The sequence below is a fragment of the Lactuca sativa genome, chromosome 2 (genome assembly GCF_002870075.4).
Source record: "Lactuca sativa cultivar Salinas chromosome 2, Lsat_Salinas_v11, whole genome shotgun sequence".
Taxonomy (NCBI): domain Eukaryota; kingdom Viridiplantae; phylum Streptophyta; class Magnoliopsida; order Asterales; family Asteraceae; genus Lactuca; species Lactuca sativa.
In genome coordinates, this window is record NC_056624.2 from 48,839,985 (window position 1) to 48,855,954 (window position 15,970).

Genomic DNA, 15,970 nt, shown 5'->3' on the forward strand with positions numbered 1-15,970 from the left:
TTAATTACAAGTGTGTTATGTAAAGTTCAACAAACACCAAAAGTAATACAAAAATAAGAGATGGATCTTGTATGCTCCACCTTCTCCAAAATGCTGCACCTGTACCTGTCTATTTTTGACCTGAGGATACAAGTTATTTTGAAAACGAGTATCAGCATAAAGCTGGTGAGTTCATAAGAGTTTAGTGTGTGGTTTTGTATAAAATGCGTTAGTACAGATAGTGTGAAAAGCTGCAATTTACATTCATAAGTAGTAGAAAACCCTAGAAAATCCTATATTTTCCAGAAATTACATCGCAAGTGAAAACCCTTAAGTTGCATGTAATTTTCATCATTGAAAACCGTTTTTTGTAAAAGTATATTAGTGAATCTCCAATACGTAGTGTAATAAGAAAAGTTATACCTATTGTCAGTAATAGTGGTGCAAACTCCCATTAGTATTAGATACTTATTTACTTCGGGATGTTAACATAGACTTTAGTTTTTTTATTTTAGTGTGAATATAGTGTATTCCTTTTTATATGACTAGTAGTGTGAGTAATAGAGGACCCATGACCTTCCCGGTCATACACAGTGTGGTGAAGTAGTGTCATCCCTGGGCCTGCTCGGCTCAGACTGAAGTTAACAGTCGGGATATAGGAGTGCCTGCCCCGTATAGATCTATACATGTAGCGTCGCATTTCCTATCGGAAAACTTTGGGCATAGTATGTAGTGCGTAGAGTATCTTGTAGCGAGTTAGTGTGTGTTCTTCCGGATTAGTGCTTTCACTTGTATTATAGTGTAGTAGTCTTTTATGTAGTTCGTAGTGTGTTCTCTTATTCGTGTATCGTCTCATAATAGTATGTAGTATGTAAAGTAGTGGCAGTAACGAGTAATAGTGACCTTAACTATACCTATTATAGTTAACTTAGTGTGTATGACTCTTGGCAATTAAGTAGTATAGGCATCGAATGGGATGAAAATGCTTGTATCCAACACCAATATACATGATATATAATTAAGAAATTAACGACAGTCGGACAGATAACAACTACCCTAAGCCCACAATCAAATAAGAACAGGAAATAACGCGAGCTATTGGTCCTAAGTCCTTCAAGTCTTACTTATATAAATATATTAGTGTGGTTACATTTTATAAGGAAAATTATTTAATAAAAATCTTGTCTACAGAAAACATTTAGAAAATAGTCTATTTATCCAAAGTAGTTTTGAAAACGCAAAGTTCTTTTATAAGGCATAGTGATAAATCACATGTGATTTGAACTACGGGTAGTGAATCACATGTGATTAACTTTCATAAACATGTATATTTGACTTGTATCCCCCCCCCTAAAACATATAAAAACATTAGAAAGGTTCATTAAGGGGTATGAACTCACCTGAAGTCGGGTAAATCGGGTAAAAGTGTCGGTTGAGCGTTTGGTGTCAATTAAGGACTTGTACACCGTTTAGAACCTTATTAACATGTGATATATGTGTTTTACAAGATATTAGTCATTTTATTCTTTTTATTAAAACATTTACATATCCTAACATTGATTCGGGGTCTTATGGATTGGAAGTGGTTCTCGGGGATTGTACAAGACCAAAAGGGGTTACGGGGGAGTCCATGTGACATCCCCATTTTCACGGCCAAAAAAGACCGATGTTGTTTATGCTTTATAAAAATCAGAGTACTTCATTTTATAAAAATGTTGCGGAATTTGTTCCCAGAAAAACATGGTAAATACGTTATTAAAACATTTTCGAAGAAACGTATTTATTTCATTTTAAAACGTTTGGGATGTCATCGTTAATACAGAAACATAAGCATAAACAGAACTTACAATTATTTACACTAGTGATCTACATCTCTTTAAATCTCTCAGTGTAATGTCACTTCATATCAACACCTGTGATATAAATAAACTGAGTGGGTCAGGTTGGGAAACCTGGTGAGTACATAGGGTTTTCAACCCACAATAATATAATTATTATGTTTAAACAATCAAACAATCAACCCAATTACCCATCCCCATTATCTTCTTTATTCTTAAGGATCTACCCTAAGAATCAGCTATTTCTCATTCATTCATTCCTAAAGATCATCCTAAGGAAACAACATGAAGTCCATTGTTGCCAATGACACATTGGTCAAGCGCAGCTGCTAATATTGTCACTTAGGCTCAGCTGCCAGAATTAGGACATTTTCTATGAGGCGCTTCTGCCGGTATTGACCTTTAAACACTACTGTCATGGTCATAAGGCTCCCTATTAGGCGCAGCTGCCGATACTATCCTTAGAGCGCAGCTGCTAGGACGTTTACCGTAGATCTAAATCATCTACGGGTTGTGGCGCAGCTGCCAGTGCTCATCTATAGGGTACTAGGTCCACTGCTGCCAATGTATACCTATAGGGCACTAGGTCCGTACTGCTAATGTTCCTCTATTTCAGCTTTTATCCATCATCATTCATCTACCCATGTTTACCCAACATATTTTATAGATATAAAATACTTTATACAGTTTACATCATTTAAAACATGTATAAAAATCTTTCACCAGCATAGACAACAAGTATTCAGACAATATGCACACATAACACGTAATTTATATTAAAATACTTCATATCTATGTGTAAGATGAAAGAGACCATGCACTCACTTGATTAGGTGGTGATTCCGAACTCAGACAACACTTCGTTATCTCAAAACAATTTTCCTCGACAAAACCTAGTATCAATACCACTAGGGTTTAGTTTTTAACGTTAACCACGACTAATTAATAGTCTAGCTATTATTACTATTATATAAGCGTTAAATAACACTCAATATAACTCATAATAATAGCCCAAATAATTATTTTAAGGTCCTAATAATGTTACTATAATTAAATAAAATCTATATTAAATATAGTATAGGCGTAACTCACTTACAGCGAGTTTTTATTAAAAACCGGGCTTCGCTGGAGCAGCGTTTCCAAGCCGAAAGCTTTTCTTCTCGGAGCCGTCGGGCGCTCCGGGGCTTTCTTCTCGTGCTAGGGAGGTTCCGTAGACTTGGGAGGGGTTTAGGGAGGCTAGAGAGAAGTTAGAGAGAGAAAGAGAGGCTTATGGTGTGAAGAAAATATGAGGAGTTCACCCTTGTATTTATAGGAGTTTTATAGTAAAGTAGTCTCTAAGCTTCGTCCGTAACTTTTGCATACGAGCTCCGTTTTTTTCTGTCTTTTTACCGTTGAGTTCCTATTAATGAGATCTTCAACTTTCATTTAGACCTCGTTGGCTAATTCTCATTCTATCTCGGATTTACAAAACTGTATCGAATTCGTCGCGCTCGAAAAGTAGGGACTAAGCTTCGTCCATAACTTTCGCATACAAGCTCCATTTTTGTCTGTCTTTTTACCATTGAGTTCCTATTAATGAGATCTTCAACTTTCATTTAGACCTCGTTGGCTAATTCTCATTCTATCTCGGATTTACAAAACTGTATCGAATTCGCCACGCTCGAAAAGTAGGGACTAAGCTTCGTCCATAACTTTCGCATACAAGCTCCATTTTTGTCTATCTTTTTACCGTTGAGTTCCTATTAATGAGATCTTCAACTCTCATTTAGACCTCGTTGGCTAAAAATCGACCGATCTAAAATTCAGATTTCGGGTTGTGCACTGCTATGTTAAATCTTAGAAAAATCATAACTTCCTCATACGAAGTCAGATTTGGGCGTTCTTTTTATCGATGTTCTTAGTTTAACATATTCTACGACTTTAGTTTAGATCGCTAAGGCTAAATCTCGCTCTATCGTAAATTCACTATTTACGCTTCCCGGTATCGTGCCGGTTCCGTCGCGAAACTTCAACGGGTCATAACTTCTTCGTTATAACTCGGTTTTCGGCGTTCTTTATATGTACGAAAACCTTGTAACATACTCTAAAACTTGGTTAAGATTATTTATTCAAAATAATCTTTTGTCGAAAATTCGTTTTCGACCCCTATTGCCTCTAATTTGACTAGCCCAGATTTGCGGGCATTACAGTCCAAGAGTTTACTCCCTTGGAGTTTACGGCCCAAAGGTCACTCCTTGGGAGTTTACGGCCGTAAGCCTCATGGCTTGGCCGTGATCTCTTGTTCGCTCTCCAAAATTGATGCCAAAGGTCTTAAATCAATTCCTTAATTGTTCTAGTGAAGGTCTAGGGCCAATTTGGGGTTTTAAACCCTCATTTGGTGATGTTTGGGGGAGTTTACGGTCCTAGCTTGTGCTTGGTCCATAAACTCTAAATTACCCTTTAAAATGTGATGTTTGATGGCCTTAAACTCGAAATGGCATTTCCTAAATTCATATCTCAAGTCTAACATGCATCGGATGAGTTTTTGGGGCACTTTTACATGGAAAAAGGGTGTTTACGGCCTAAGCATGTGCTTGGTCCGTAAACCCTCTTTTATGCTTCAAAATCTCATGTTTTGATGGCCAAACACTTCTAGGTAAAATCCATAATTAGTATAGAAGCCTAAAGGAAGGAAAATTTGGACTTTTGGCCATGTTTTGGGTGTTTACGTCCTAAGGGGCTTCTTAGGTCGTAAACTCCTTGTTTACCCCTCATTCATACGATTTTTCAGCTATAAACACAATGATGCAAGTTTAGAACAAGTTAGGGAGGAAAACCTTACGTTTGGAAGCTGGAAATAGCGGTTTTGGAGTCGAAATCGGGTCTAGAGAGAGAAAGTAGTGAGAGAGAGTGTGTTTGGGTGGTAAAAGGGTGCAAAGTGGTATCCACTTTCCTTATATATGCCTCGGTATTACACCCGGTACACGACTACCTGATGCTCAAGTTTAACGGGATTTAAACTTTTTACCCGGGTTAAGTGGTAAAAATAATAATATAACTTTATTTCGTTAAACGGACTAACATAAACGAGTTATATTTATTTTTACTAACTAATAATCATATGGATTATAATTAAATAAATGAATATTTATTTATTTGACGACTCCAATTTACGAGACTTTTTATAGAACGACATATTCCGTTAGCGAAAACGAAATTATATAACGGAATAACGTTGGGTTGTCACAGTTCCCAGTTTGGAGCAAGTAAAAAGGATTTTATTTGGTTGATGTTCGTAGAGTGGTTCGATATGCCCATACATATGTTGTAGTTTATCGGCCCAATTTCCTTTGGCTTTTCCCAACCTCTTTTGAATTCCCTTCACCAGAGTTCGGTTTGTTTCTTCTACATGACCATTAGACTGGGGATGAGCCACCGAGTTGAAGTTATGCTGAATTTCTTTTCTTCGCACCACTTCTTGAAGGGGTTTTCAGCAAACTGTTTGTCGTTGTCTCTTATTATAATATGCGGTAGACCAAAGTGAGAAACGATTTTCCTCCATACGGTGCTATGATCATAGGTTCGTCTCAGGTTGGCATCTTTCTACTAATATCATTAAATCTTTTAAAATATGCTTTACTCGATTCTCCCTCGTGTTGTCAGCAGGCAAATATTGACATAACTCTTTGAAGCTCCTTATACTTCGAGGTGGTGGGCTGGCGAGCTAGTATCGATCAGATCCATCCAAGGTGATTATGAAGAATAGGTTCCATAATTTTGGGTCCATTGGCATCATCTTTATCGCCCATTGGAAATTGGATACATGATCATCTGGGTCTCCGGTACCATCATAAGGCGGCACCCTTGGCCCTTTCAATCCTTTGTGGATGGGTGTTTCGTTGATGTGATCTGTAAAAGGAGAGCAAAAGTTCAGACTCTTGAATGCTTAGTAGTATTGTTTGGCCTCTATTACTCTGGCTAGATTCTCTCATTTTCTATAAGCCTTTTCTGCATTGAGTAATTGATCTACATCCTTCTCATTCTTGCTTAATCTTTTTTGGCGAAGGTGTGACTCCTTTTCTTCTTCACTAGAATCTTCCAGCTGGTCTATGTGGACCGAAACTTGATCCCATTCCTTTTCCTTCTGGAGTCATTTTCCAATTTGTAACTTTCTCATGGCTCTAAAACTTTTGAATTCTTCGAATTCGTCTAACTCCGCTTCTTCTATCGTTTGGCCTTGTAAGTCCTTTCTTCGTCGCTGACAAACTTTCCGGTGACTATGTTCTGATCTCTTACCACAGTAGCAACGTGTGGGGTTCCTTCTGGGCCTTCTAGGTTTTTCATTCTCGCGACGGGACTTGCTTCGTCTGCTTGTGCGCTTGTGTCGGCTGTTTGTTGCAAGGTCCCACGGATGGCGCCACTTGATGTGCTATCAGGTCTGTCTTCCATCTTTTACTTTCTGATTCGATTCCACAGGGAATAAGAATGACTTAAAGATTACAAGCAAACCGTAAGTAACCGCCCGGGAAGTGATCTCAGATGATTCTCCGACGGTTAAGTTAGCGAAAGGTTATATATTCGATGGATTATACACGAGAGTTGGAAGTAGATTCTATGTACTTACCTTCCTGTGGTGTCGAGACATCTATTTATAGGGATATAGGAAGTGGCAAGTTGTTTCGGATCGACCCTGACATGCCATCTTATCGCATTTATGGTGTAATGCCCGAAGGTATGATCATTAGTACTATACATACGATTATACATCTGTCTTGTGGTTGTACCAGGATCTATTGACCACGGATCCTCGTACAGGCTGTATCTTCATAGTTTCGACATACTGCCATTACTATTTAGACATCATATTGTAGCTTCCCTCTATTTCTTTTTCTCCTCAAAAGTCGTTATGCAAGTTCGACGTTTTAGTGGCTCGGGTATATTTGAACATGCTAGTTCGGGATATCCAGGAAAGGGTAGAGGTATTTCCGGATCATACCTCATTATATACCAACTTGTAATGTCCTATTTTTAAAAATAAAATTTTCAATTTTTAAATTAGATTAATAGCCATTTTCAAAAACCAAACATCAACAAAACCATTTGTTCCATAATTCAAATATAAAAATTTAAAGTATCATAAAACAACACATAATCTCAAATCTGAAAGCTGCTGATGATTATGTACAGTCACACCTTCGCCTTCCCACGATCGTTTGAAGTACCTAAAACATTTAATCCACAACTATAAGCCAAAGCTTAGTGAGTTCCGCAAAATATCACATACAACACATATATGCTAAGATCAAAAACAATGGTGAGGGCTCATAGTCTACCGCATTGTGGTCTACATACCACCGCACCATAGTGAGACTCATTTGTCATCAACCTTAGAAGTTAGATAATTTTAATACAACCTAAGGCCCGAGACCCAGGGTTTCGAATTTTAGCTACCATTGTGCCGCGATGAGGACCTGAGTATGTCGCCATTTAATGACACGTCCTGCACCGTGGTCTAGACGTTACCACATAGGTGTGCGAAGAAAACTTAATTCTTCAACTTAAATGATTAAAGACTTTTCTTGGAAAACGGACCTTACATAGACTCTAAAGCGGAAAAGAAAAGAGTTTTGATGTGTTCCATGTAATTTAAAAATTAATATAAATATGTATCTAAAATGATATTTTGTGAAAAATAAATTTAACATCATTTTTCAAATAATATTCCCTAAAAAAAACCAATAAACTTAGTGAGACGAATAAAAAATAAGTTATTTTCAATCTATCTCCTAGATGACCGATCAAACATAATCTAATTTAATATTAAAGTAGATTTAGACATCTAGTGTTGACAAAAATAACAACTTTGGTGTTTGTTGCGCCATAAATATACTTACATCCCCAAGTAAATAAATATGGTGGGTATATAAGGCTACCCGGCGAAGGTTTAACCATTCAACTCTATCTGTTGCGTTGTCTTTCTCATAATCGCTTTGAAAGTTCCATCTTTCACTGGGTCATCGGTCCAAGTCTACTCTCAAGTCTCAATCAATGCAATTCCTATTCAAACCCTTGTCTCCCCTTTTTCATTTGGCTGTTTCTTATTATCCTCATATTCAAGCACAATCTTATAGCTACTTGCCACTTCCCCATTGTTCGTTTCATGGAGTTTAGATAGAGAACTTAAAAGGGTATGTCATAATTTCATCTGGGTTCTTATAATTTTTTTGTTTTTTGTACTGGAATTATTGAATATGCTTCATATTGATCATGAACTATCTTTGATTTTTCTTGAAGAATGTAAACAAAATGATGACTGATTGCTTTTTAATTTGTGGTTGAGTACAATTGAATGTGTTGCCCCCAAATAACCATCATGAATTTAACATTATTTTTTTTGTATATTCACTGCTTTTGCTGTTTCAGTGAGATTTTAGTTCTGATGTTCCATTTATCTGACCTCTTTAAGGAATATGAGTAGTCGGTTTACTTTCATATAATTTGTTTAGGGTACAAGTGTTTCTAAGTGGTTATTTGATTACTGCTAGCTACTTCCAGATGGTTATATGGCAAAACTAATCATAAAGTTATTTGACTTGTTTGACTATTTGACCGGTTTTCATATCTCTCATGCAGCTAGTGCTATTGAGGCATTGATAGATGGACTCTATTGAAAAAGATGATATACCAATTTTAACAGCTACGGATTGGCCATTATCTGATTACAATCCAAATCCAAGATTTTCACAAAGGAACAGAAGTGTTTCAATATCCATTCCAGTGACCTCCATTGAATTGAATTCCAATTCAACAAGTCGTGTTGGATTTACAGGTTCCTTGCGTAGTGAAAGAAACACTCATGATGAACATACACAAGAGAGGAAGCCAGTGGAACAAGAAGATTCTGGAAACTATAACCATGAACTGGGAGATTTTAATAGTGAAGCAAAAAATGAGCATTTATTCAGGTCAGGAAGATTGGGGATGTGCAATGATCCTTATTGTACAACATGCCCACCTTTTTACAAAGCAAAGCCGATCTTAAGAGTTGCCCAAGGGTTTGATCACCATGTATTACTCTTCTTTTCTTTGATGAACAATTTTGAGCTGCTAAACTCTTGAATATTGATGATATCATAGGAAATTTTGATCTTTAAGTTAAATATAAAATCGTCCAAAATTATGGATTGGGTTCCTTGCGACTTTTTAGTAACCCTTTTCGTCCCCTTAGGCAAACAACATCCAATATTTTCTGTAACACCTTGTCATGTGAGAAAACACGTGAGGGCATTTTCGTCTTTTTAGGTTTGCCCGTAATCGGTCAATATAGTATTTCATAAAAAAACCCCCAAAAGTTGGTTAACAATTCTTTTTCTCGAAACCATTCCATTCGTCTTTATGAGAATTAAAAATGAAATATAATGATGATCGATTACTAACAAATCTAAAAAGACGAATATACCCTCATGTTTTTCACACATGAGAAAGCTTAACAGACAAAAATTCGGAGGCATTTACATTAGGGACGAAAAGGGTAACATGTGATACTTGAGCGGATAAAAATGGTCAAAAAAAGTCATAAGGGACCCAATACATATTTTTGGACAAATCATAGGGACCACTTTTCTAATTTGCTCAAAAGCTAATATAAGCAGCAAACATACTTTAATTTATTCTAATTGGCCCTGGATTGCTCTACAAATTTGATTATTTTGGCGAATTTAACAGTTTTGAAAGTTGAATGTTTTTATTAAGAGTTTTTGAAACTTGAACGATTGTAAGTTGAGTGTTTCTTTTTTCTTCTATTCTTTTTGCAGTTTGATAATGTTATATATGGAGGTGTCAAGGGGTGGGCACAAGGAAAGTTATTGTTACTAAAACATTTTACATTTGGGATCATGAATCCACATGCCAAAGTTGTTCAACAGTGGAACCAGTTCATTGTCATATCTTGCTTAGTTGCCATTTTCATAGACCCCTTATTCTTTTACTTGTTGTTGGTGAATAAGGTAAAACTGAATTTTGGTATGAAACTATCATTTTTTGTGTTAGGTTATCAATGCATTGTGAAAACTTGTTGCTTATGCTCATTAGTTATTTATTTAGTTCGCATTTGTACTGCATAATCTTAGTACGTGTTTTTTTTTTTTACTTAATGGACTTAGTCTGGACAGAAAAATAAAGTTGTTTTTTATTTGACTTATTACACCAGAACCACTTTAAACCATTATTTTTTTTTATTATTTCATTTGTTATAGTGTATTAGCGTCTGCTTTCATTTTTTTTTCCTATAAAAGCAATGGAATTTGAAAATTTTACTCAATTATAGCAATATCCTCCGAATGCAAAACAATTTTTACAGCTATAATTGGATAGATTTTCAAAAGTATAGCATCCTAACACTAAATAAATTGAAAATATAATTCAATAATCAGACATTTCTTTTAAAGTACAATGGCATAATAAGATTTTTATTTAAAGTACAATGCGGTAATATAAAGAAATAAAAGTAGGATGTTATGATATACACAAATAATTGAAAGCACATTGCTATTGATAGGATTTGGTACATTCGCTTAATTCTTATTGTGTAATCTGTGACTAATCTTTTAAGCGTCATATTCCTTCTACATGCTTGCTTTTTTGGAAGCAGGAGTTCAAGTGCATATTAATTAATTGGCCAATGACAAAAACCATGGTGGCTTTCAGAAGCATGACCGACTTTATATACCTCTTGCATATGCTTCTTCAGGTAAACCACTTAATTAATGACCTCTTTTTACATTATCTTTTTTTCAGTTCTCATTCCAATAGACTGGAGAACAATATTTCTTTGAACTTCTTTTTCAGTTCAGGTTAGCATTCATTTCACCTGAATCAAGAGTTGTAGGTGCTGGAGACTTGGTTGATCATCCTAAGAAGATCGCGTTACATTATCTTTCTGGATTTTTCTTTCTTGACTTATTTATCGTATTACCAGTTCCTCAGGTAACATTCTATTTCAATTTTCAACCATATATAATATATTTACTTTATTTTATACCATGTCCATCATCATTTGTTAATTACTTTATATTTATTTATGCAGATAATTGTATTACTTATTCTACCACATGCCATTGCATCATCAGGAGCTAACTATGCAAAGAATCTTTTGCGATCAGCTATTCTTGTTCAATACATTCCAAGATTATACCGGTTTTTGCCTCTTCTTGCTGGACAATCTCCAAGTGGTTTCATATTTGAGTCTGCATGGATTAACTTTTTCATTAATCTTTTGACTTTTGTCTTGGCTGGTCATGTTGTTGGTTCATCCTGGTATCTGTTAGGGTTACAGGTAGGTGAGATTTTGAGTTCTTTGTGTTTTTGATTGCATATTTTCTTATTTAAACTAACAAACAAAACAAAGCTCATATGTTTTCATCAATACAGATGGATTACATACAATGTGAATTTGTTTTGTACTGTAAAACAAAGTTATATGTTTGGTTCGTGTGCTTTGTCAAAAGTAGAAGTTTTAATATATCACAAGGATGAAATTTCTTATTTGGTCTAATATATATATATATATATATATATATATATATATATATATATATATATATTCATGTTTTCCTTTCATCCATGTTGTTATTCACTCCATAGTGTTTAAAAGTTTGCAGGCGATATATACTAAGTGTTTTTTCTTTTAATTCTTTGTTACAAGAGGGTGAATCAATGCCTTCGAGACGCTTGTCATAATTCTGGAATCGAGAATTGCACAAAGTTTATAGATTGTGGACATGGGAATGATACTCTCGCCTTTGAAGTTGATCAACAATGGAATAACTGGAAACAGAATGAAAATGCAAGTGCTTGTTTTACCGAAGATGGCTTCCCTTATGGAATTTACGTGAAAGCTGTCAATCTCACAGCCGAAAATAATATAATCACAAGATATGTCTACTCATTTTTTTGGGGGTTTCAGGTATATAAATATTTTGGATCAACTTCTCCGACTTTAATATTTTATCATGCCCTTTCTTTTACACGAAATAAGCTACAGTAGAGTTCCTATTCATCGTTTTCGTTTATCGATAATTGTGACAAGCAAATCAGCACATTGGCGGGCAATCAAACTCCAAGTTATTTTGTGTGGGAAGTCCTTTTTACGATGGGTATAATTGGGCTTGGACTTTTACTTTTTGCCCTCCTTATTGGAAACATGCAGAACTTTCTTCAAGGTCTGGGACGCAGGTGAAGCACCATTTACTATAATTAATAATTATGCTACTTAGAACCCTTGTCCTCATTATTGTTTAAAGATAACATTAGTTATCTAACATGTATCTTAGACGACTGGAAATGTCACTTAGACGACGTGATGTTGAGCAGTGGATGAGCCATAGACACTTGCCTGCAAGCCTACGAAGGTATAAATCTCATGTCTCATTATTTTCATCATCTAAACTAATCAATCATTAATGCACTACTCATCTTCTCGATAAAACTTCAAGTTTAGCCTTAACTTTAAGTGATGATCATAAGTTCTGTTGGTAAAATGGTCCTGAACATTTCTAACAACTTGTCGAATGTGAAATAATAGAGAAATAAGAATATTAGAATAGTAAGTTTGATTGGAGCACTTCTAAACCAAAGCCGTGAACTCCTTTAATTTATAGGATGGAGCACTCCACCACATCTTTTTTCCGTCAATATGGGACAATCTTACCTTTTATTTTAGTCAACAAATCTCAACATATTCTTCTTTGCCATTGTGTTTTGTGTTAGTTTATTATTGATGCCCATTTTGGTTGGCCATTTCACATCTTGATGTGCAGAAAAATTCGAGAATCAGAACGCTATAATTGGGCAGCTACCCGAGGTGTTAATGAAGAAAGGCTAATGGAGAATTTTCCTGAAGACTTGCAAAGAGATATACGTCGACATCTTTTTAAGTTTGTCAAGAAAGTGAGATTCAGCCCCTTCCCAGTGTTCATGTTTTCGGCGATTACATGATTACAGATCTTTTCTAAATGCATGAAAGAACAACACACTTCATTTATATCATATTATAGCATTCTACATTCATTTTTTCTATTACTAGTGTACAGTTTATGCTTTGAAAAATCTACCCCTGTCTTACCGGTGAGAATTTCTTTGTATTGATGATATTGCTATAATTGCATATTTTTTTAGAGTATAATATACTTACAGGAAAAATTGAAAGTAAGATGCTATTATAAACAAATCAACAAAAGTGCGCTTATATTTTATGCATTTAAAACTATACCTCAACTTTTGAATTTGTAGGTTCGCATTTTCTCGCTCATGGATGAACCCATTTTAGATGCAATATGTGAAAGGTTAAGACAAAAGACATACATCAAAGGTGGGAAAATTTTATATAAAGGTGGGGTTGTGGCAAAAATGGTTTTTATTGTAAGAGGGAAGATGGAGAGCATTGGAGAAGATGGGAATAAAGTTTCATTGTCGGAAGGTGATGTATGTGGTGAAGAACTTCTCAAATGGTGTCTTGAACATTCCTATGTTAATGGAGGTATAAACTAGTTCGGATGGACAAATATCAACAAATAGCAATACCCTTTTACTTCATTTCTACTTTTGTCATCTTTCTATAAATTTTGTTACTAAAGCTATTCTGTTTCCCAAAATTTGGTTATTTTCCATGACTATGACCTCACATGGACAAAAGGGTTCCCTTTTTTTTTTTTATTAGAACATTATACTTCGAAAAATCTAACCAATTATAGCAGTGTAAATTTCTTTATGTTTGGATAACCTTTCTATAATGGGTATATCTTTCAAAGTGTGATGCTATTATAGTAAAAATAAAAGTAGGAGGCTATATTAAACAAAAGAAAATGAATGTACCTTGCTTTTTCTTGCATTTAATCCTAGAATGTTACATCCAGATACTCAAAACCATAGAAAACAAGGATTCAGATTGTTTAGCAACAGGACAGTGAGATGCCTAACAAATGTGGAGGCATTTGTTCTTCGGGCTGCAGATCTTGAAGAAGTAACCACTCTTTTTGCTGGATTCTTGAGGAATCATCGCGTTCAGTTTGCCATTAGGTAATAATGCATCTTCTACACAGTTATAAAAATAAAAATAAAAAAATACCATAGTTTTCATGGAATTGAAAATATGGATTTTTTACACATGAATTAGAAATAATTATGTTTGTATAAGTATATTATGTGGTCTACTTGTTTTGGCACCTTCAGGAATGAATCTCCATACTGGCGGGGTTTGGCGGCAACCACCATCCAGGTGGCATGGAGATACAGGAAGAAGCGGCTAAGCCGTGAACAAACCTCAACTCGTCCATCCAAGGCGAGTCTTCATAAGAGACTTTCTTTTTAGGGTGTTTGATTGGAGAAACATTTTGAGGGATTTTATTGTTGATCGTAAGTGAGAAGATTGGTTACGGAGAAAGAGGAAGCCGGATTCATATTCACATACTTCCTACTAGGTTATAAAATATCTTATCATTGACAACGTTGCATGTATATCTAGAAATTTTTTTGAGTAGTACTTTTTACAATTTAGCTAAAGTCTATAAAATAATGTTGCTTATATAATATATAATTAGCAATATCTCATAAATAGTGTTTATCATGTTAATAATCGTTTTGCTAATTATATCTTCCTTTAATTTACAGAAAATATATTAATTACACTTTTGGTATATGTAGTTTTTAATTTCGAAAATTACATAATGGTCCCCGTGGAATAGACAATTATTAAAATATCTCTGTGTAAAAAAATTACAAAAGAAAAATTAAATATTCTTCTATATTTTCTTCCTATGATTTGCATACCCATATGAAATATTGGATTAAATTGTTATTAATTTCATTAAATGTTTCATTAAATGTGACACATTTCAACATTTGATATAGTAGGAGGATGAGTAGAAACAAAATGTATGAAGATATTTAATATTTAAAGAGAAATTAAATATCTTTCTACATTTTCTTTCTACTATCCACATACTCGTATGAAATAGTGACAAGTAGATTAAATTGTTATTAATTTCATTGAATGTGACACATGTCAACATTTGATATGGTAGGAGGATGAGTAAGAATAATATGTAGGAATATATTTAATTTCTCTTAGTTTTACTAAGTGTTCCAAATTTAACATGCTTAAGATGATATTTAATTTCTCTTTATGATAAATTAAATTGAAAGAACCCCTTTCTAAACTTTCGTATTTCTAAAAGTCCCAAACTTTCATACTTGACAATTGTTACTCCAAAACATGCTACATACATATTCTTAAAAACAATATTTTATATTGATAAAGTGATTACAAACTACTGGATACAAACTGACTATTACAAAGTGTTATATATTACATAACTTCCCAAGATTCTATAGTTTTATACATACGGGAGTACAAAGTACAATAGTTTCAAACTATTGAAAAATCTTCTATCAGTATATAACTATATTGGATACTTATCTCCTGCAATTGTTAAACATTGAGAGGGTAAGCGGTGACGCTTAGTGAGTTTAATAATGGATACAATATAATGTTATGCCATATATATGCCTCAATATGGCAGAAGCAAAGAGGAACAAGAAACAACAAATGCATATATGAATCATGTGACAAACATGCGTACACTATATATAGTACGTAACGCTAATCTATAATCACAGTTGGACAGGCCCAAATCTGGATATACAAAAGAACAGCCCATGACGCAACACATAAAACCCAACAATCTCCTCCTTTGCGTCAATGGAGCCGAGAGCTTACTTCAACTGATCTGCAGCAGATTTCTTTATACTCTTGAACACGTTTGGTATGATGCCTAAAAGATTTTGTCGAAAAGTAATGTACCATCGAAGCATGTATGTGAAGTTCTTCTTATCAGACTTAGAATTCGCCTTGCACCGATGAATAATATTGGTGATGTGTTCCAGGCAATCAGTTGAGAACAAGTGTTTGTCCACCAGAGCAAACAAGAACCTTTTACCTTTAGCTCTTGTAAACATCACTGTGAGATAAGTAGGTTCAATCTGACCGAGAGTCATTTTGTTGACATCTCCTGGCTTCACAGTTGGCTTCACCGTCGGTTTTATCCTCATAACAATCACCACCTCTTGATCCATCTTCGCTACCTCATGAATATAAGAGGCCAACATTCTTTTCAGAT

At 34.8% G+C, this 15,970-nt stretch overlaps 1 protein-coding gene across 1 annotated transcript; it reads left to right on the forward strand.

Moving 5' to 3' along the window:
- Positions 1-7,747: 7,747 nt before the first annotated feature.
- On the forward strand, positions 7,748-14,406 carry LOC111905501 (probable cyclic nucleotide-gated ion channel 20, chloroplastic). The gene is made up of 13 exons (XM_023901181.3): positions 7,748-7,984; positions 8,430-8,864; positions 9,611-9,802; positions 10,447-10,545; positions 10,644-10,781; positions 10,882-11,130; positions 11,500-11,760; positions 11,884-12,029; positions 12,128-12,205; positions 12,614-12,743; positions 13,086-13,332; positions 13,709-13,871; positions 14,025-14,406. The coding sequence occupies exons 2-13, from the start codon at positions 8,454-8,456 to the stop codon at positions 14,161-14,163; spliced, it is 2,253 nt and encodes a 750-aa protein (XP_023756949.1). The 5' UTR covers positions 7,748-7,984; positions 8,430-8,453; the 3' UTR covers positions 14,164-14,406.
- Positions 14,407-15,970: the final 1,564 nt, after the last annotated feature.